The sequence below is a fragment of the Agrilus planipennis genome, unplaced genomic scaffold, assembly GCF_000699045.2.
Source record: "Agrilus planipennis isolate EAB-ADULT unplaced genomic scaffold, Apla_2.0 scaffold13, whole genome shotgun sequence".
NCBI lineage: Eukaryota > Metazoa > Arthropoda > Insecta > Coleoptera > Buprestidae > Agrilus > Agrilus planipennis.
Window position 1 is genome coordinate 1748573 of NW_020439040.1, and position 21528 is coordinate 1770100.

At 34.9% G+C, this 21528-nt stretch overlaps 1 protein-coding gene across 4 annotated transcripts in view; it reads right to left on the bottom strand.

The window, feature by feature from the left end:
* Positions 1–912: 912 nt before the first annotated feature.
* The window catches only part of LOC108744262 (ecotropic viral integration site 5 ortholog), a 30979-nt gene continuing 10363 nt past the window's right edge, over positions 913–21528 (bottom strand). The window contains exons 1-13 of one of the 4 annotated variants that reach the window (XM_018479945.1): positions 13447–13560; positions 6573–6877; positions 5739–5968; positions 5354–5545; positions 4917–5276; positions 4704–4862; positions 4301–4537; positions 3551–3886; positions 3316–3489; positions 2749–3012; positions 2586–2687; positions 1889–1938; positions 1246–1320 (exon numbers count right to left, since the gene is read on the bottom strand). In XM_018479945.1, coding sequence (XP_018335447.1) covers positions 1314–1320; positions 1889–1938; positions 2586–2687; positions 2749–3012; positions 3316–3489; positions 3551–3886; positions 4301–4537; positions 4704–4862; positions 4917–5276; positions 5354–5545; positions 5739–5968; positions 6573–6877; positions 13447–13505 — 2475 coding nt within the window. In that variant the 5' untranslated portion in view covers positions 13506–13560 and the 3' untranslated portion in view covers positions 1246–1313. Of the gene's footprint in view, positions 1338–1888; positions 1939–2585; positions 2688–2748; positions 3013–3315; positions 3490–3550; positions 3887–4300; positions 4538–4703; positions 4863–4916; positions 5277–5353; positions 5546–5738; positions 5969–6572; positions 6878–13446; positions 13561–21350; positions 21393–21528 lie in introns of those variants that run through there. The other 3 variants (XM_018479944.2, XM_018479943.1, XM_018479946.1) reach the window with 3 other exon arrangements.

Consider the following 21528-nt stretch of genomic DNA (forward strand, 5'->3'; position numbering starts at 1 on the left):
ATTTTATAATAATTATTAAAGTAATTTGAGCGTAAAAGGAATAAACAAAAAGGAACTGCACAAAACCTTAAATGCATCATAAAAATTGATATATATATAAAATATAATAAGTTAGGTAAAATACTTTTTTTAAAATAAAAATGTGATATTGCACTTACACTTAGTACCATTCGCTAACGCAATATTGCTTATACAATTAATTAAATAATTTAAAAAATTCTAGATTTAAATGAAAAATAACTAGGATTGTTACTCAGGGTTGGCACGCATCTTTCTATTTTAATTTATGAATTGTCTACTTATGCATGGGAAGAAAAACAAACTATTTACACAGTATTTTATGTAATTAAACCATAAAAGAAAAGTTGCAAATAAAATTTTACCAAATCAGTATCAAACCTACATTTTTTTCAAATTACTTGTTCAAAAAAGTATATATCGTGGTATAAATTCTTCAAATTGTTAACGTTTACTTTTTAAAGATTTTCTAATATACACAATTAATAAAAAAACTATTATTCAACAATCACTATTATAAATAAAATTAATTAAATACTGAATGAAGTGATAGTTGATAAAAAATTGATAAGCATTTCCTAAAGTATTCATTATTATTTTTAATAACATTATTTTATGGTAGTTTTAGCCTAACACTAGTTCTCATCACATTTAAATAATTATACATAAAATATCATTTGGAAAACAGGCCTAATACTCCCAGGAAGGATAATTAACGCCCTTAAAGTTGATTGGAAAGTTAGAACGAAAAGAAAAAAAAATGCTGATAACTCCTGCTTTACCAACTCCACTTTTGTATTCAAACAAAAAAATAAATACTATTACACCGCAAACAATCCCTGTTTTCCGTGTTTTCGTTTCACATAATTATCATTAATATACATCTATTTTTTACTCACCGATTATAATAGACAATAAACTACAAGACAACTAGCCTGTAATCTAAAGAGGAAGGAGGAGGGGGGGGGGTAAAGAGAAAAAGGAGTATGTGGTGATGAAGAAGGGTCACACTTCAGCACCGTGTAGAGTATTATTAACGTTGTTGTCGTTTTTCGAGCTCAAGACGTTGTTCATATTCGGATCGACAACGTCGGAACTGGTGCTGCTACTTCGCCTCTGGGGAAGGAGATTGGATGACGGCGGAAACGTAGGCGATTCAGGAAGATGAAAACGTAACGAAGGATCATCGACGCGGATGCGCGTGTCCTCTTCGCTGCTGTCCATTGACGATGTGCGCTGAGTTGGCAGGCGAAGTGTCGCCGTACACTCGCACCGAGACTTAAACGATTCCAACCTTATGACCTAGAATGTACGATTACCTATTAATTGATAAAGAGAAGTTAATCAGAGCCACTGACGAAGTAATAATAATATAATTAAAACAAATAAAAAACATCATATTATTGAAATAAAAAAGGTATTATTTTTTTTCAGCCATTCTAAAAGGGAAAACAAATTTTACAGATACATATCTACTTATATGGTTTAGTTTAGTTTTTTGAAATCTCTACAATATCGTAAAAATTAAAAAAAAAAAAAACATTACCACATAAACAATATATCATGCAATTAACTAATAATAAGTTGAGATTTAATAGAAACTAATGATTTCAAACATTCCAGCTAGATACACGTATAACATAACAATAAATAAATAAAATTGAAATTAACACTAAGAGGCATGCCACGAATTGTATGAAATTTAAATTGAATTGTTTACTTCGGTACTATTATCAAATGTTACCGTTATCAGTGAATCAAATATAGTAGCTGAACTAATAATAATGGTGGTAGCAGTCTAACAGTAGAAGTAGTGTGGGAGTACTAGTAGCATTAGCAGCAACAAATATATAGATTTCGAACAACTTACTCGAGCCATCTCCAGGGCTCTATGTCCGGAGTGGTTAGTGGGGTAGGAAACTGTACAGTATAAATACAGCAACCATGAGTTATTTACACAAGCCTAGTACATAATATCTTGCAATTTTGTGTCGTTAATAATTTAAATTGTACAATAAGCTTTTAATGAGAAATTCCTACTTACTAATCAATTATTACTTAATAATTAATACACAGGGTATAAAGCTGTGAAGAAAAATATTTTCCCGTTTTGGGAAATATAATAAGTATAAATAAAGGTGATAAAACTACGTAAAGTGTCTTAGGATCTCATTGGGACTACTCAACGTTATCAATACCAGATTTTAGGGGTCCTGCTACAACAAATCAAAATGATATTGATTGAATTTTGCACAAAAATGACCAAATTTTTAAAAGTCACTTCTTCATTTTTAAGTAACTAATAACAATTTAGTAAATTATATTTCCTTCGGATAATACAGTCTTGTAACATTATGTAACTTATTTTTGGATTGTTAATTTTATAGCGAAGCAAGTGAACAATGTACAGAACGATGATAAAGCTGGTGTTATTAGTTTGCACTGTGCTGAATAATATTGATAGGTTTAATCAATTAATATGAAGCAAACGATTATTATGTTTAATTAGCATAATATTGATTCAATTAAATTTATTAATTAGCAGCTTAAAATAATTGTTTGCTTACCTCTGCTTGAAGTTCAGCTACCTTGTCTTGAAGTTCTCTAACGCGTTCACTGTATTCAACAGAGTGACTTCTCAGTTCACCTTCTGTTGCAATTTCTTCGTTCTGTGCATGAAAATAATTACTCAAATAACATCTTGTTCCAATAATATTGGTACTTGCTTACCTTAAGTTCCAACTGACTAATTTTTTGTGTTAACTCTACCACAGCTTGGGTTTTTTCGGCGTCACGTATTTTGGCGTTCATCAGTTCTTCCTGCATCTTGCTCTCCAGGTCAGCATATCGTCGTTGTTCTTCAAGAAGACGAGCTGCTGCCTCCTTATCTCTATGCTCCGCCTTTTCCAACAATTCCTTTTGTTTCTTGATTCCATCCTCTTGTCTACGTAGCTGGTTGGTGCTAACCTGAACCTGAGTTTCCAATTCCATTACCTAAAAAATCGTAGTTGAATATTTGAAGAAAGGATTAACAGACGAGTAGATATTGTACCAAACACCATTAACTTTCCTATAAAGATATTTGTAGACGGTATAATGAAGAAAAGCAACATTAAATAGTCTTGATACATTTCTCTTGATTACTGCTTTGTCTCTATTAAATTTTTTAAAATCAATACCACAAAGTCCATTCATTCACTTGGGCACGTATACAGAATGAATCAATCAAACAAAAATTTGTAGGAAAGCTATGAAGGGCGCTGTTCGATTAGAATGTGAAGTACATATTTTGTTAACCTTAAGTCGCAATTCTTTCACTTCTGTAAGAGTTTCCATCTCCCGGATCCTGGTAGTCATAAGTTCTTCTTCCAATTTTTTAATTTCGTTGTTTCGACTTTCCCAAAACAATTTCTTTTTGGGGGTACTCAAGAGTGACGATTCACCTGAAGGGGCTGGATCTTGCTTATGCTCCTATACATTTAACAATTTCAGTTAAACATGGAAGTTGATGGAAGTTTCTCATAAAATATACCTGTAAATGTCGTTGCCACTGATTATTAAGTTCTGCCACACGTTGTCTCAAATCTTTCAAGGATAAATTGGCTTCAGCTTCGCGAAGTTTGACCGCAATCAGTTCCTCTTGAAGATGAGCAACACTGTTATCAGGAGTGGTTTCTCTCAAGGTTTTCTTGTCTTCTTCGAGTTCGTGTATTCGACTTCTGAGTTCCCTAATAAGAGCGTCGTTTTCTGCTTCCCTAAGTCTTACCTTTACCAATTCATCTTGCAAACATTGGATCATCTCTTCACGTTGCTGCAACTGCTCCTGCTTCAATGACATCTCTTCTATCGAAGACTGTCGAGAGGTTTGCTGTTTTAAGAAAATAAAGAAAATAATTTATATGATGCTGTTATACAATATAATTTAAGAATAATATAATGTACCTTAATTTTTGAAAAGAATTTGTTCATTTTTGCTTCTGTTAACACTATTAAGAGTCACTATTATACTGACAGTTAAATTAAAAGGTCATATCAACTTAATGGGTTGTAAGGTAATAAGTAAACAATTTACAATTGCTATCATCATTATAATATGATTTGGTTTCTAAATCGTTTTCACCTTACAGCTTGTTGACAAACTCTATAATACGTTTCAAAGTAAAATTACTTATTATTCTATGTGTGTTGTTATCAGTAGATATGCATTTGTTTAATTTGTAAGATAGATTAAAAAAGTAAAACAGCTATTAAAAGGAAGCATAAAACACACATATTATATTACCGTTTCTTCCATCATGAGAGACAGAGATCGTATTTTTTCGTTGGCCAAAGCCAATTGATGAGTAGTTTCAAGATAAGTATGTCGCAGGGCATCTAGCTCCCTCTGGACTATAAATGTGGTTTCTTCTTCTTCTGCCCTGCTAACTTGACCCTTAACAAGTCTATCAGCCAAAGCCTTACTTTCTTCTTCGAGCATTTCGCATCTATTTTTCAACTGTTTGTTTTCAGTCCTTAATCTCTGAAAGAAAAAAGAAATTCCGTTCCAAAATTAATCAAAGGATCTCTATTCTCCTACTTTTTTTTTTAAAACAACTGGCCAATTTTTTACCGTATAATTTTCTAATTAATACACTCTATATAGGAAAATTAATTAAAACGTTCATGTAATAAATAAGTTACTTTACCTTTAACTCAGCCATTTCTTCTTGTTCTTTCGTCTTAATGGCTTGATATTCTTTTTCGAGCTTCTTCATTTTCTTAGCATTGTACTTCATGTTATAAGCAGTCTGCATGAGGACTTCGGGGTCAGACTCGGCTCTGGCCGTCAATTCCTTTTGGAAAAACTAAAGCAAAAAAGAAAATTGAACTCACTCAAGAGATAAAGGAAACTGGTGCACCTTTAGCATTCCTTCCATGTCCAGTGACAAAAGTTCTTCTTTTCCCAAGGTAAGCATGGCAAGGGCTACTTTAAAGATCACTTCCATGCCTTCCGACAGGAATACGTCCATAATACGGCAAGCAAGGGGCAGAGTAAGAGCTGTGGTGAAGAGGGTAAGAAACCAGCTAGAGGCATACATGGAAGTGTGAAAGCCTTGGGAATGAAAGTGCTGACTTAGCTCTGGCAACTGTTCTGAAACCAGATGCTCCAACTGGAACATACAAAGCCCCAATTCTGCCATTGTGGGCTTGAACATGTCCCTCATCCTATACTCTTCCATTATTTTCACAAGGACCGCAAATGATTCTTCTTCTGGCATCTTATAAATAGAGATACAGGAATAAAGTGAGTGACATTTAAAAGGTCAAATTAAATGACCCGCACGTATTGAATTACCTGCATAAGCAGCAGTCCAACAATAAATCCTGATCCTTGGCAATAGCCGACTTCTCTGTCGTGCAAAGAATAAGCCTTCATGACATTGAATAAGGATTCCTGTCCGAGACCGTCTTTCTCTTTGAAAAAGTCGTGTTCGGGATATGTACGAGCTATGTCTCTTCTTATTACTTTTTCGCAAGGAGATTTCGTCTGAAATAACCAGAAAGCTTGTAGACTTATGTATTCAATTTCTTTTCTTCATTCAAGCCTTATATATTTTTTTTATTCCTGAGCCTTTATTGCAACGTAGATAAACTACGACTTTAGCACAAAAAGTATAAGTGTTTTATACCCAAAGCGATAATTTTGTTAACTGCAAAGAGCTGTAAAAAAGTTTACTTACCTTAATATAATCCGCATAAAGTTTTTTCTCGGGGGCTTCGGTGGCATTGCACAGCAATTGCCACACGATTCCCCTAAAGTGAGTGGGAATCCCTCGTCGCACCAATTCCCTAATCTGTACATTATTTTTCTTCCAGCTCGCGTCCCAGTCGTTCACGATGTGTCCCCAAAGGGTCCACAAGTCCTCCTCGCCTCCCCCATCTTCACCCTTCTCCTGGATCGAGCTAGTCCCTTTTCGAAATGCAAAATGTTCGTCAAGATCATTCAAAAAAGATCTCGAATGGTTAACCGTAATCATTTCACTTAAACTTAATTTTGGTTGCATAACATTTTGATACGATTGATAACTACGAAATTTTATTTTTTTTTACACAAAGATTTACCATTCACGTAAAACGAAAACAGAAACTGTTAACATACGGTCAGTGGGTAAACGTGTAATACTATAAAGCAATCAAAAATATAATAAACCTAAAAAGATGAATCTAATCTAATCTAATCGGGTATAAACATTGATGTGACGTGTCAAAACTGCATTAACGAAAATACATGAATAATATTTAAGTCTCACGAGGGTTTTGTGTAGATTTAATATACAAATCTTTTCATTTTATTATATTAAAAAATTGAGAAATTTTGCGCGTCCGAATTTGAAAATCGGTTATAGCAGACCTGAAATTATGAGACTTGACGAGATTGTGTTATTCAACTACATATTAAAGTGGTGGGAAGTCATGATATCACAGGCCGAGCCGCACCAGAGCTTCCACCAACACACTGCCCGGAAGTCAGGCTGTGGGAAGCCACCTTTAAACAGATCGGGGAGAATTTTTACCTGAATTAAGTGATATTTGGGAGGTGTCCGAGCTCTTCCTCGAGTGTCCCGAGGCCGAAGCCGAGCCGCTGAGAGAATTGAGCGACTTGGCGTCGGACTCGAAGAGCCGATTGGCCTCCTCCAGTTTGGCCAAAAGTTCCAGTTCGGGACCGGAAACGCCGCCGTTGGCAACGACTACGCTCTTAGCACAATGCTGCAACTGCGGGGGCGGACATGTGTCCAGTCTCATTGCCGTCGGCGACATACCCGAGGAGTAGAAGACCCCATCGGACTCGACCACGAAGCAGCTCAAAGACGGACTGCTTCTGAAAGCGAGACAAAACACGAAACTACACTAAAAAATATTTCAAACTTTCATCAAATGTTTACACAAAAATAATATACCGTTGGGGAAAAGGTGTAACCTTGTAAAACGTTAAGGCAAAGCAATAGCCAAAGTTCAAAGGTTTTAACCCCTTATAAATAAATTTTAAGGAGTTACCTTAATTTTATTAGAATTATTGTTTATTTTGTTTACAGAATTTTGTTAATATGTACAAGTTCTTCCCCCTTATCGGTCACTGTGAGCTCGAAACTTACTTTTGTGAACAATTTGTTTATCACTTTCTTTGTGTTAAAAATTGTTTGAAAAATTAAATTTAAAGGAATTGTTTGTGAATATACAACACATCGTACACTTCAGCATAAGAAATTGCTGATACTAACTACGTAATAGTACTTTGCCCTGTGCTGACAGCATTCATAATTTCTTTTATATATAATTAACAGTCATCATAAATATATTTTGATTTGCTTATTTATCACGATGTGCTATAACAGAGTATTTGCCCTAAAACTTCTATTTGCTATTAATTACTTTCAGAAATATGGGCGTACCGAAACCCAGAAGATATATTTAGTGTCTCTTAATTAATGACACTGGGGAAACAACAGTGTTGAAATATGGACAGCCACTAAAATTGCAAAAACATGTATTAAATTTCCTAGTTATAAATACATAAATAAACCGACGGATTAAATAGCAAATATAATTTTAATTCATTAACCGTTTTATCGGAGCTACCACCCAAGTGTCATTTTTCACATTACTCCCGCAATATATCCTTGCGGTAAACGATATGATGGCGAAACAGAATTACTGTTTGATACGTGCCGTATATTTATTTACAACGAACCACCGAACCAGTAAATAACAAGATACGAACATATCGGCTTATACCTTGATAGAAATTTTATTTTATTACTGTACCAAACTTTACAGATCGATTACCTACATTTCGTAATTTGAAACACGAATGCACGAACTTCAGTTCTTTTTCAAAGAAATTTTTCCAAAACAGTTAAATTTTTGGTTGTTTGTGAGAATGTACCTACATGAATTTTTTATATTATATATAAATTGTAGTCAAACTTGGTCAAAGTTTAATTTAAAATAGTATCTACATGTTCTTTGTTTCTTACATTCTCTGTTCGATCACATTGTCCAATGTATAGTGAATAAAGAACATGAAAACAGTAATGATGATATAAAGTTCCTCTTAAGATTAGATTGCGTTTATCATTGAATTGTATGCTCTTAAAACACACATCTGTATATCTGAAGGTCCCAAAAATAACTTCTGTTGGAGGTTAAAAAAAATCGTAGTTTACTTTCGGGAGAATCAATATCCATTATACACTTCAATGTTGATGAAAGTAGAAATGCTTTCTACATACACATCATAATATATTCCTTAAAAGGCATTGCAATTACATGGACGTACAAACAAAGTGATTCCAATTCCGTTATTTGCTAAATAAATAAATTTACATATACTATTTTTCTGTAAACATCCACAGTAACAGGAAAGGACCTTTATAAATAACGAGTGCATATATAAGATGCTAAAAGCTTTCCTGAACCTTTTTTGTCGCCCTTGTGCACGCCGCTGCTCACATAAAACTTGACTTCTTCTACCGCTTTTTAATAAAGGAAAAGCTGGTGTGAAAGCGAAAAAAACTAAAAAAAGCTTTAAATGTATCACACACATACATATGTATGCATTTGACTTCTACAGCTAGCATTTTACATCTGCTGATATCTTTTTGAACTTTAAATCAAAAATAATTTTTATGTACAGTAAAAGTTATACAAAAAAATTTAATTAATTAGTATCAAATAAAATCTANAAAATACTCATACAACGCGGATTCTGCTGCTGATGAATGCGGCGTTGCAGTGTCGTATTTCCCTACGCGACCCAACCAGAGCCGGACTGTACTTTCAAATACGTTTTTCTCAAAAACGGTGGACTTGCGGACCACTAAACATCTAGTTAATTTTCTTGTTTTATAGTACCCTATCACTTCCTATAAGCTTGCTACTTATTTCAGAAACTCTATATTGCGTACCAACTGGTATAATAAAACTGTTGATTAAAAACAGAAGTATCGATTAAAGAACAAAGTTAGCGCAATGAGTTTGGATGTTTCTCAATAGACCTGCACAATATCCGGTCTCTGAGAGGTTACTTATATAGACCACTTGGATTTTAGATACTTAGAACAATTGATGCTTGATCTACAGCGTCTCGATAGTTAAGTATTTCTACTTAACGATTAGGAAGCAAATTGGTACAGGAATAATATCTAACGACGGGACTTGAAAATATTGATTATACCTATCTATGTGTTCTGCCAAGCTCTTTTCCCCTTTTATTTTATTTTCATAAAACTTAGGTATCGATTCACTGCAAACACAAGTCGCATAGCTGGCACACATTTCTAAACTATCATAAAAAATATAAATAATGCATTTGATACATGTTACATTTGTTATTATTTAATATTGTTATTATTCATTAAAAATTCTAATTTTTATTATTTTCGCTTACGAAGCAACGAGCTAGTGGTATAAATTGTAAATAACGCTTAAGCAACAAGTTTTCTTTCCCGTTCATTGTCAACTAACATAACTGTATTTTAGTCGAACATTTGCACCCACATATTTTCGCTTAAATTAAAAAAAAAAATTGCCTTTTATACAGTCATAATTTTGTCAGTGGGATCGGCGATATTATGAGGTCATGGCAAATAAGGTGTGTACGATTAATTTTCATTTAATAATTAGGTAGATTCACTACAATAATACATCTGTTCATATGTACGTCGAATACATTTAAAAGGAAATAGTTTATCAAAATGAAAATTAATTAAAAACAACGTTCTCGGGAAAACCCCATTCCGAAATCAATTTTTACCTACTATGCACTTTCTAATTATTATCAATATTTCCCATAAAACTTTTACTCTTATTAATCACGAAATTTCAACATCATCCGATAATAGGGAATTTTTGGATAAACAGGCGGACAGCTTACTGGAGACAGGGAATAGATGCAGAATGTGAAAGTGTCCTATTTCTAATCAACTGTCCAGCTGTTTAGAAACGTAACCCCCCCTCCCCATTGCCCGAACATGTAACCATCACTTAGGCTAAATAACTCTCTATTTAATAAATGCAAAATAAAGAAAAATTTACGGGAATGATGATATTTCGATATCAATTTGTGCAGCTTTCTGGATTATTGTCGATAGTTCCCACAAAGATTTCCTTCTCTTTCAACAAAAACATTTCGCCGTTCTCGTCCTTCAGATAAAAGTATTATATTTCACGCAAAACTGACTCCATTACCGTCACAACTTGGCAAAATGGCACATCATTGTCCTCAGGCTTAAGAAGAAAAACAAACATGCCAACAAAGGAAGAGAAAGGCGTAGAGAGATAAGAAGAAAAAGACGGAGAGATGTATTCGCGTTGAAACTCACAAAAGGTGTCATTTTCATCATTTCCTATTTATTTTCGTCGTCACAATCCAGGAAAGGGAATATATTATTTTTATGAGATCTGTTTCAAAAATGTTCTTTATGATTATGTATGCTACACATATACACTAGTGGAAAGTTGAAAACAAATATTAAATGCAATCATTAAAAATGCGACGTGCTACAGGAAAATTCGTACAAATCCCTTCAACTACATTTATCTGAAAATATCCCTTGCTTCTCTAAAAACTGTTGTAAACTAACCTAACTCTAAAAATCCTTTGAACAAAACCTAACAGCCCTCAAAGGCTTTAAATTGAATTTACTAGACTTATACATTACATGAAAGGAAGTCTGAAAGTATTTGCATCAACCAGCTCGTATTTTTCAAAAGATGATGCCGCCTTTTCATGATCACGTGTAATAGAATACCCCTATGTTCGGTTCCCAATTCGCCTGTCCGCTATACATTGGCATAACCGGGAGAAAGCATCACATAAAAAAAGACATAAAAGTGCTTATAATAAATCACCCAAAAAAAATAAATAGGCTTTGCTACGGGTATTTACTTTAAAAGCGAAACCTAAGGGTAGTAACATTTAAAATGAAATGTTTTATCAGAAGTAATACCATCGATCTGTTCAGGTTTTATTTTGTTCGTTCCGTGACCTTTGCAGTCAATTCCTCAGCTGAATTGAAGTCTTCCATGAAGAATTTAAGAAAAGGACATACATCAGTAAACACAAAAAAAAAGATTTGTCCACATCAACGAATACTATATATTTATATAGGGTGTTTCTGAAAAAAGTAGGAAGCTTGTAGGACGTAATAGAGCACTATAAAACAAGAAAATTATGTAAACGTTTAGTGGTCTGAAAGTCCACCGTTTTCGAGAAAAACGTATTTCAAAGTACAGTCCGGCCCTGGTAGGGTTACGTAGGGAAATACGACATTGCAAGGCTGCATTCATCAGCTGCAGCATCCGTGTTGTACCAATATTTTGTGTTCTTAATACCATATCGAGATGTACTTAGAAGTAGTATTGCAAACTATCAATGATGAACAAAGTAGTTATTTAATGGATTATTATCGCAATGAGAGTCTAAAGATTATGATGTGCACTAGGGTAATGGCAAGCTGTTGATATTTACTATATTAAGCATTCCACAACCGTCACTATTTACATTCTTTATCGATGTAGTTGCTTATATTAATGTATGTCTTGCCTTCTTCTATGTAGAGTACATAAGCATTTGTACAAGATTTTCTTCGATATTTGCCTTATTACAATTGTGTATCTACTGTTTTCTTTTTGTTTTCGTTAGTAGGAGTGTTCTGTCCTGTTAATATTCTATACTGTGCCGAGGTCGATTTTTCCCTTTCATGCTCAAGAGTGTAATTTTTTTCACGAAAAAAGAAAAAAATTCGCAGTAACTCTGATAACGAATGAAGTTATACATATATATATATATATATATCGCCAAAGCTAGCAGATGTGGGTTGTGTGTGCGTTTGCCTTAATTAATTAGAAAAATGGACCCGACAACACACACTGCCACCGCTTCGTGAAAATTTATTACCAAGAAGAGAAAGAAAAATTGCTTATTATTCAGATGACTGAAAAGAATAATCTTTTCACCTCCACAACACGACTCGCAATTGATGAATGGAATGAATAAATTCACATGAAAACGGTAGGAGAATCAAAAGGAAGAACGGTATTGAAGGATAAAAACAAGGGCACGCTTGCACATAAAATTAAGACCTAATTATTAAGTAAACCAACAGGGAAACCACTAATCACTGAATAGACACTTGGTGTCTCGTTTTATGCACAAAAATCCATGCAGAAGCTGATTTACGTTAAAACAAAAATATTTAAATCCATAGATTTGCAGATGATATAGCAGTATAAGCATCTAGCAAGGAGGAGTTAGAGTTAGCTTTAAATAAAAATGGAAGCGGTATTGACAAAACACTATTGTATGAAAATAAATAAAAGTAAAACAAAAAATATTGGTATGCAAGGGTAGAAAAAGTAGGGAAAAGAATGATTATAAAGATAGAAGACGCTTTCTTTGGAAGAAGTGGCTCATTTTAGGTATCTAAAAAGTCAGATAAGTCAGGACGGAAGGAGTAGTAGGGATATGAAGCAGAGGATAGCGCAGGGTCGAGTAGTCTTCAATAAAAAGAATTCACTTCTATGCTCGCGAACGGTTATTTTGAAATTCTAGAATGGTTGTTAAAGGTGTATGTTTGGTGCTCGTCGGTGTACGGGTGCGAAACATGGACAATGGGCGCGGTGGAAAAGAAAGGTTAAAAGCGTTCGAAATGCGGTGTTACAGGCGAATGATGAGGATACCGTGTATAAAGAAGGTTAGAAATGAAGAGGCTTTAGAAAGAGCAAGAGAACAGAGGACTCTATGGAAGTCAATAAGAAATAGGCGATATAGGTTGGTAGGGACACCTTCTCAGACATGAAGGTCTAGTCATAGACATATTAGAGGCAGAAACGGGAGTTAAGAGGAGCAGAGGTAGACCTAGGTTGGATTACTGTTCGCAAATGGTTAAGGATATGGGTTGTTCTATAGTTTTGGGCAAATGCGAAGATTAGCTCAGGATAGGAAAGAGTGGAGGTACGTGTCCAACCAGTCTTAGGACTGACGACCTTATGATGATGAAAGTTTTGTAAAACTGGCTAAACCCTAAACCTAAAAAAAACTTTTAAACGCTTTTCTATTAAGAATTGATTAGTTTGTCACAAACACTTTCCGTTATTTTAGGAATGTGTCACTTTTATTCTCCAGGCGCCTGCTTGATTAATGCATTTTAAAAATGTTTCCCGATAGAGAAAAAGAAGATTGATGGCCGTGCAACTCAAATTCCACCTCGACTGAATTTCAGGAGAGAAAATTCATCAAGATATCGACATATTCCTTAAGAGAGATCACACTAAAACTAACACTAACGTACTCAGGCACGTTATTTCCAACAAAAATCTAAAATTAATCATCAGAAAATTACATGCTTTATTTTCAAGTTATTATTGAGAAAAACAACCCTCACTCACCTCTTCCGACCTCTTTTGGCAGTCCAGTACCTTGACGGCATCAGTTTTTGTAAAACCATCCCGAACTCGGTCACTTTGAATTATTTTTTAGTCATTCAATTCCACAAAATTTTACAACAGTCATAATATTGTTATTCACTATGTAAACTAAAGCGAAAAACAATAAAGATATTTTTGAAACTGGCTAAAACTAACGTCTAATAAATAATCGATTAACACCGATTCAAAAAAGAATGTGGGTGCATCAAAAATCGGTCATCTACCTACTTAATAATTAAAATTGCGAAATGACAGTAGATGAAATATGTAATCGAAGCAAATTTTGTTTCGCAACGAAAAGAAAGTGTTTGGTCTTCTATTACGGACAGCTACGAGGGTGGATTGATAAGTTTCCGGCCTAACCAAGAGATGACGCCACTAGGCCTACCTTGAGGTGACATTCTATAGTACCATCCTTGGATAGCTTGTAGCTATAGTTTCAGCCCGATCTCCTTGCTAGTGTAGGTTTGACAGCACGCTGAACAAGACGCCTCTGTGGTTTTCGTAAAAATGGAAAAGCAGGAAAATCGTGCTGTCATCAAATACTTTTATTTGAAGGGGTTAACGCCGAAGGAAATTAAAAAAGAGATGGACTCAACACTGGGGACATCCTCCCCGTCATATTCAACCGTTAAGCAGTGGGTTTCCGAGTTTAAAAAGGGTCGTGTGAGCACCTCTGATGGGCCTCGCTCAGGACGCCCCGTTGAGGTCACAACTCCAGATATGATCGAAAAAATTCATCAAATAGTGCTGGGAGACCGCAGATTGAAAGTGCGTGAGATAGCTGAGACCTGTAAGATGTCATATGAACGTGTGCAACATATTTTGCACCAACATTTGCATATGGAAAAGCTCTGTGCAAGATGGGTGCCGCGTTTGCTAACAGTCGACCAAAAATTGATTCGAAAAAACATTTCTACCGCAAATTTGTCATTGTATAAGCGTAATCCAAGCGAATTTTTGCGTCGATTCGTAACCGTTGACGAAACGTGGGTCCACCACTACACTCCTGAAACCAAAGAACAGTCTAAACAGTGGATTGGACCAGGGGAACCAACTCCAAAGAAGGCAAAAACAATTTTTTCGGCGAACAAGGTTATGGCTACTGTTTTTTGGGATGCAAGAGGTATTATATACATTGATTACCTTGCAAAGGGTAATACTATCACTGGTCAATACTACGCAGACTTATTGCAACGTTTGAGCCACGAGGTGAAAATTAAACGACCTCATCTGGCGAAGAAAAAAATCTTGTTTCATCACGATAACGCACCAGCGCACACGTCAATCGTTGCGACGGCTAAAATCAACGATCTAAAGTTTGAATTGATGCCGCACCCTCCTTACTCTCCAGACCTAGCCCCGAGTGACTATTTTCTGTTCCCTAATCTCAAAAAATGGCTTGGCGGTAAGAGATTTGCGGACAATGAAGAAGTAATCGAAGCTGTAAATGGTTATTTTGAGGAGCTTGACGAATCAGTCTATAGAGATGGCATTAATAGACTGGAACACCGCTATGAGAAATGTATCAGCCTTGGAGGAGATTATGTTGAGAAATAAAAAAAAAAAATTTTTAAAAACCTTGTTTTTCTTGGTCAGGCCGGAAACTTATCAATCCACCCTCGTATAACAATTGCCATGGTATTATTTACACTTACTCATTACAATAATATCATTATGTATATCGAGACAATAAAGTCCATAAAATGATAATTTACCTGTTAATTAGTTGGCTTAATGTTCATTTGAATAATGTCAAGTACCTAATATTTAAAGTAAAATCATTATAAAGTTTATAAAATTTACCCCAACAATAACTTTTATTGTTTACTGTTTACGAACGAGAGCAAGACTAAAACCAAAACGAAGACTAAAATTGAGACCGAATATGCAAAACCTAGACCAAATATGCAATACTAAACGAAAAATATGAAGTAAACTATTCGAAGCAACTTTAATATATTCTTTTCTTGGAAGAAAACATTTTTAGTATTTGAAATTTTCAGTTTTCATTAGTAGATTTTAACAATAACGTAAATAAATAGAAAAAAAGAAACTTTACCACTGTTTGAAAAAAGGAATGTACAAGAATATCCTCGGAGTAACTGTTCTTTGTTCCTATATCTGGATAACACATGGTTAAAATATAGACAAACTAATTTTTTTTCGATACTTTTTTATTTTTTTCAAATACCTTATACCTTATTTTGTTCGCTAAAAAGTCAATTCATGCATTGGAGGAAGTGTTAGTTCTTGAGTTTTCATAACTTTCACTAAGTCATAACTCTTACTAAGTCACTAAAAGGAACTAACCTTAAATGGACATTTTGTCCAGTCATAAGGATTATAGGCAACCACTCATACATGAGTGAGTATCACTAGTAATAGAAACGCAGGAGTGTACAATGGGTTGCCCAACTGTTCATTTTTATATAGCGTTCTTGTACATAAAACACAGTGCATGAACGTATAATTTTCAGACGAAGTGAGTTGTATAATTGTGTACGTACGGGAAAAAGTAATTTAACCCAATATTCTATAATAGGCACGGCAGATTGTGCGTTTTAGCAAAAATTTACGAGCTGAAAGCTAAAAGAAACAGCGTGGAAACACACACATACACTCGAATAAACAATACACGTATGCACCAAACATCGTACATTTACACAAAACGTGCAATTCTGTCTGCTCCACTTGTTACCGAGAATGCAGTTTAAAAATGTAGATGATTGTTACCCCTAGAGGCATATGCCATTATTTCCCTTTCTGTGCCTATAGTTTGTCGAATCAAGAGCGAAACTTCATCGAAAACAAAAAAAAACAATTAATTGGAACGAACGAGAACGGAAACCTATAATAATTGGTCGTTTTCCAGTTTCTCTTTTTTTTTTCAAAACAAAAACACTACCTACAACGAGGCAGACACATTACTTTATTGCTCATGTTAGAAAAACGGGTTAATTAGAAACTTTTAATTCAAATTATACAAAGAAAGCAGTTAATGCCCTATGCTTTCTCTCTCTTTTTTATTGCATGGATGTTGAAAAGTAATTGGGATTTAACGTAACCCTTCGCCAACATAATCCTCTTCAAACAAAAGAAAATTCTTTAATTTCCCGAAAGACTCGACGACGACGACTTTTCTTTTGTTTTTCTTCGGCCCCAATAACCGATTACAATGCATGGAAATATTCAAAATTGAATACAAACTCGACATCGTTTCCCGATATTTGACATGCAGAATTTCGAGCACTTGTGGAAGCCGAAATATTTCCGGAATGAATCGATATTCCGACAGGTAACGTTGTTATTAGGGTGAAAGCGTACAAGGAAAATCTGTTAGCTGATTTCCCGGTCTACAGAAGAAAGAGGAAATGCTAATTTAATTAGAAAAACTGGCGGCATCACAAGTAATAGACATTCTTGGCGCTTCCATACATAAAAAAGAGCCTTAGGTAATGAATTTCCACTTAAGGGATGTTAAAAAGAGTTCAACTTAATTAAAAATAATAAAGACACTAATATTAAAATCCTAATACAATAAATTTAAAATAGGAAGCACGAAGGGAAGGTATATATAAGGGAAGAAAAAGTAAAAAAAGAGCGAATATAAAGACAGGAGACGTAAAATTAGAAGAAGTAGCTGATTTCAGGTATCTAGGAAGTCATATAAGTCAAGAAGGAAGGAGTACTAGGGATATAAAGCAGAGGATAACGCAGAGTCGAGTTGCCTTCAATAAAAAGAAGTCACTGCCCGCGAACCGTTAATTTAGAAATTCGAAAAGGGTTGTTATAGGTGTATATTTGCAGCGCGGCGCTGTACGGGTGCGAAACATAGTCAATAAGGAATAAGCGAGATAGGTTAGTAGGCCACCTTCTTAGGCATGAAGTCAGAGACATATTAGAGGCAGAAATTGGAGTTAGGAGGGGTAGAGGTAGACCTAGATTAGATTGCTGTTCTAGTTTTAGGGAAATGCGAAGATTAGATCAGGATAGGAAACATTGGAGGTGCGTGTCCAACCAATCTTGGAACTAACGACCTTATGATGATGAGGAAGCATGAAACAAATCCTCAATGAATCATTAACACACGATGAAAAAAGTGACGTTAATTTTGGAAAAAGCAATAATTAATGAGCAATAATTTTCCAGAAAAACTCTATAAAAATTAGAAGTCAAAAAGATCTATAATATTTACGTATGTACCAATCAATCAGACTCACAATGATTATCTTATTAAAATATCATCTTTTGCCCTTGTTGTGGCATATAGGGTTTGTTTACCATGGACTGTATATTTCTCACATAATTTTGTCTAATTAAAACAGACTAACGAGTTCTTTTGTTCTCGCCATACCGTAGCCGCAGCACCGTGTCGCTTGGAATTGCCCCATTAAGAAAAAGGCAAACGTTGCACATTTTCCGCGTGCCGAAACACAGGGCCGAGTCAAGGGTGAGAGGGTGAAAACAAGCGCCCCCGTTTCACGTAGTCGTTCGCTCTCTTATTAGAAAAACCGGGTAGCATTGGTGGTAAAGATTGAAGCAAACAACCCTTTGCAAAACGGGGATGACGACGATATGTGGATACTGTAGTGGGTTGTTTGTGGGGAAATAGATGTTCACTTGGTTCGATTAACAAAAACAAAGGTCGCGATTATGTGACCAGGAAATGAGTATTTTTCAGTAAAAAAAAAATGATAGCATCAGTTAAATAATAACTAACAGAAGTGAAAATATTAACGTAGATTTTAATCAGAATAAAGTTTTAGAAACATATGAAATAGGAGACAAAAGTCAGGAAACTCAAGATTTGACAAAAAGAAATTACTTTTATGTTACATTTAGAATTTCTAAAAAGATTTTATTAAAGGTATACATTTGGAGCATGGCTTTTATAAAGGAACCATAATATCTGTTTTTTAATTCATTTCCCCTTTTTTAGAAAAAGTATGTGTGTTCCTTTTTTGGCTTAATATTTGACCGAACCATTTCCTCGAAAAAAGCTTTCCCAAGTCTTATAGATTTCTAACATTTCCCACATAAATTACAAGCAGCAGTTTCCTTCGTCAGCGCGCTTTCCTGACCGAGAAAAAAACTTCGATTGATAAAAACAGATTGCAACGTACGAACTTTTATAAGTTAAACTTGTCATTAAACAATCACATCAACAATGTACGTCGTGCTTCAAATGTTTCATTATCGTCGTTAATTTGTTAAAATTTCCTTTGTTCTTTTATTTCAATGTCATAGACACGGAATTCACAAACTTTTGTTATAATTCCGAGAAGTTAATTACATTTGCGGACGACACAAAGATTTAATTGGTCATTCATTATTCCAGAAGGGAAGGGTTGGATATTTCAATTGCGAAAATAACTTGTTCGGAATAAATACGGTTGGGTATATATGCACAAATAAATAAATAAATAAACAATACCAGTTCGTGTCAAAGAACATACAGAACGTCTTACAGCAACAAAACATGAATTAACGCATTAAACAAGATGTTTAATTCATTGAAAGAAACATTAATGCATGTGTCGAACTGCTAGTAAACACGAAGCAACAAACAGAAAATCATTTAGGATGAAATATGACATTTAAACGCAGTGATTTAAGCCCAAAACATTACTATATATAACAGGTATGTGAAGTGATTATATTTTTGATATAAAAACACAATCTTGGATATTATCACCATAGTGTTCTGAAGAAAATTAGACGCACAAAATAACTAGTGTAGACAACGTAAAAAGAAAAATTGGTTGTCAAAGGAAACAAAAGGGCAATAAAGAAACCTAACGGTGGTTTAGTTTGATAACGGGATTCATTGTTTAGCTGTAATTAATATACGTAATTGGATGTAAAATAATAACTGCTAACATAAAATTTACAATTTCAACTGTTCGCTAGACAAAGGCACGACCTGTATTATTATAGGGGTTTTTATTTGCGTTTTAAGGATAATTCTGTCAATTAATTTTATTATTAATTACGTGCCGATTTACGAACAGTGCACAATTTACGTTTAGAATAACACACAAAATTCAACAAAACTCACGCAATTTCGAGTTAAAAAAATTCTATAGTACCTATGAGCCGTCACTCTGTATAAGCTTTTTGCGTTCGACAACGTTTCTACCTGTTTCGTTCATCCTCTGGCGAATCGCGCGCACCACCACTAATAATAATATTTGGGAGTGAGCGTCGCGACGCGACGCGTAGTTACGACCGTCGAAGGACTGAGGCGATTGCCAGAGGAGCGGCGTCGCGCGCGTCGCCGTGGCAGAGCTCCGAGAAGGACCGTCGCTCCGGGCATCCTCCGGAGTGGAGTGGAACTAATCGATAAAGCGGTGTTCGAAGACGACGTCCGACGTCGAAACGTTTTATCAGCGGAATTATTGTACACATACACGGTGCCGTTGGTTTCGGCATCAGATGTGACCCGAAGTAACGGATTCCGGTCATAATTTATTAGGGTCACGGAAATTTAGGTAAAAAGATGTCCGCTTGCGTCAACGTAAAGCCCGGTTGATAGATAAGGCAAAAGTACTTACTATAACTAACTAAAACCGCAGTACATTTACTTAACAGATTATTTTGACCTACAAATTTTGTTTTCAATGATAAAACCAACCCTTACTTGCATTTAATCTAACCTATCTATGTATCGATGTTTCTGATACTTCGACGGTTCGATTTTAATTTTTAACGATGCATCAAGAAGCATTAATTAAAGTCGTTCATTAATTACTAGTAGTAGTTGGTACATTGTATCTCGATATTCCGCGCACAGTCTCGCTCTTCTAAAGCTATTGAATCACCAACTTTCCGTAAAAACTGGAAATATCTGCATTTTAATTGGATAGCAACACAATGTAATGTAACAAGATATAATTGCAGAACTCTAGAAGGCGGAATAGACACTCAAACTGGTAAAATTACTTTGTATGAACATTATAGGGACAGCGTAACTCCGAAATCTAGTTATACAATATGGTACGCCCGGGGGTCTATTCAAATTCTAAATGTTCCTAAAGATTAGAGCTAATGGTTTTCATAAATTTTATATCAATTTCTGAGAAAAGCGTACGTATTGTTCAGAACACTACTTTATTAATTAATTATTTATTCCTCCAAAATATCTGCCGATAAACCTATACGGTTAGAAGCTTTCGAAATGTGGTGTTATAGGCGAATGATGAGGTTAACGTGGATAAAAAAAAGAGGTATCAGAAAGAATAGGAAAACAGAGGACTCTATGGAAGTCAATAAGAAATAGGCGAGATAGGTTGGTAGGACACCTTCTCAGGCAAGAAGGGCTAGTCAGAGACATATTAGAGGCAGAAGCAGGAGTTAGGAGGGGTAGAGGTAGACCTAGGTTAGATTACTGTTCGCAAATGGTTAAGGATGTGGATTGTTCTAGTTTTAGGGAAATGCGAAGTTTAGCTAAGAATAGGAAAGAGTGGAGGTGCGTGCCCAACCAGTCTTAGGACTGACGATCTTATGATGATGATGAAACTTAACTGCAGTTGCTCTAAAGAAATATTTTCGATTAAATGCAAACAGGAAAGAGAAAAGAATCTCGCGACTTTGTCAAAGTTTAAAATGAAGAGATAACAAAAGAACCGTTACGCTTCTCTTTAGCATAAGGCAATGATGACGCTTGACGCATCTTTATAATTAACTACAAATAGGATGACTCAATAGCGCTCTCAAAACTGTGTGAAATTTCCATTCCACTAAAACATTTTCCATCAATATTTAATTATGATATCAGGCTTTCTCATTTCCTGTATTTCGCTCAACACTTGTACATTAAATAAAAAATAAACTTTACAACTGTTACAACAACAGGTACTCACCACTATCCAATGAATGATATACTCAAATCAAGTGTACCATTCCTGAAACAAAAAAGAAAAACAAGTGATAAGCATACGGTCCAATTTTTGCCTCTTTAATAGTAGTCGAACTCTTTACGCCACGATGAGTCCTTTTCATATTTGATAAAGGCATTAAAAGGATAAAAGCCGGCACTTC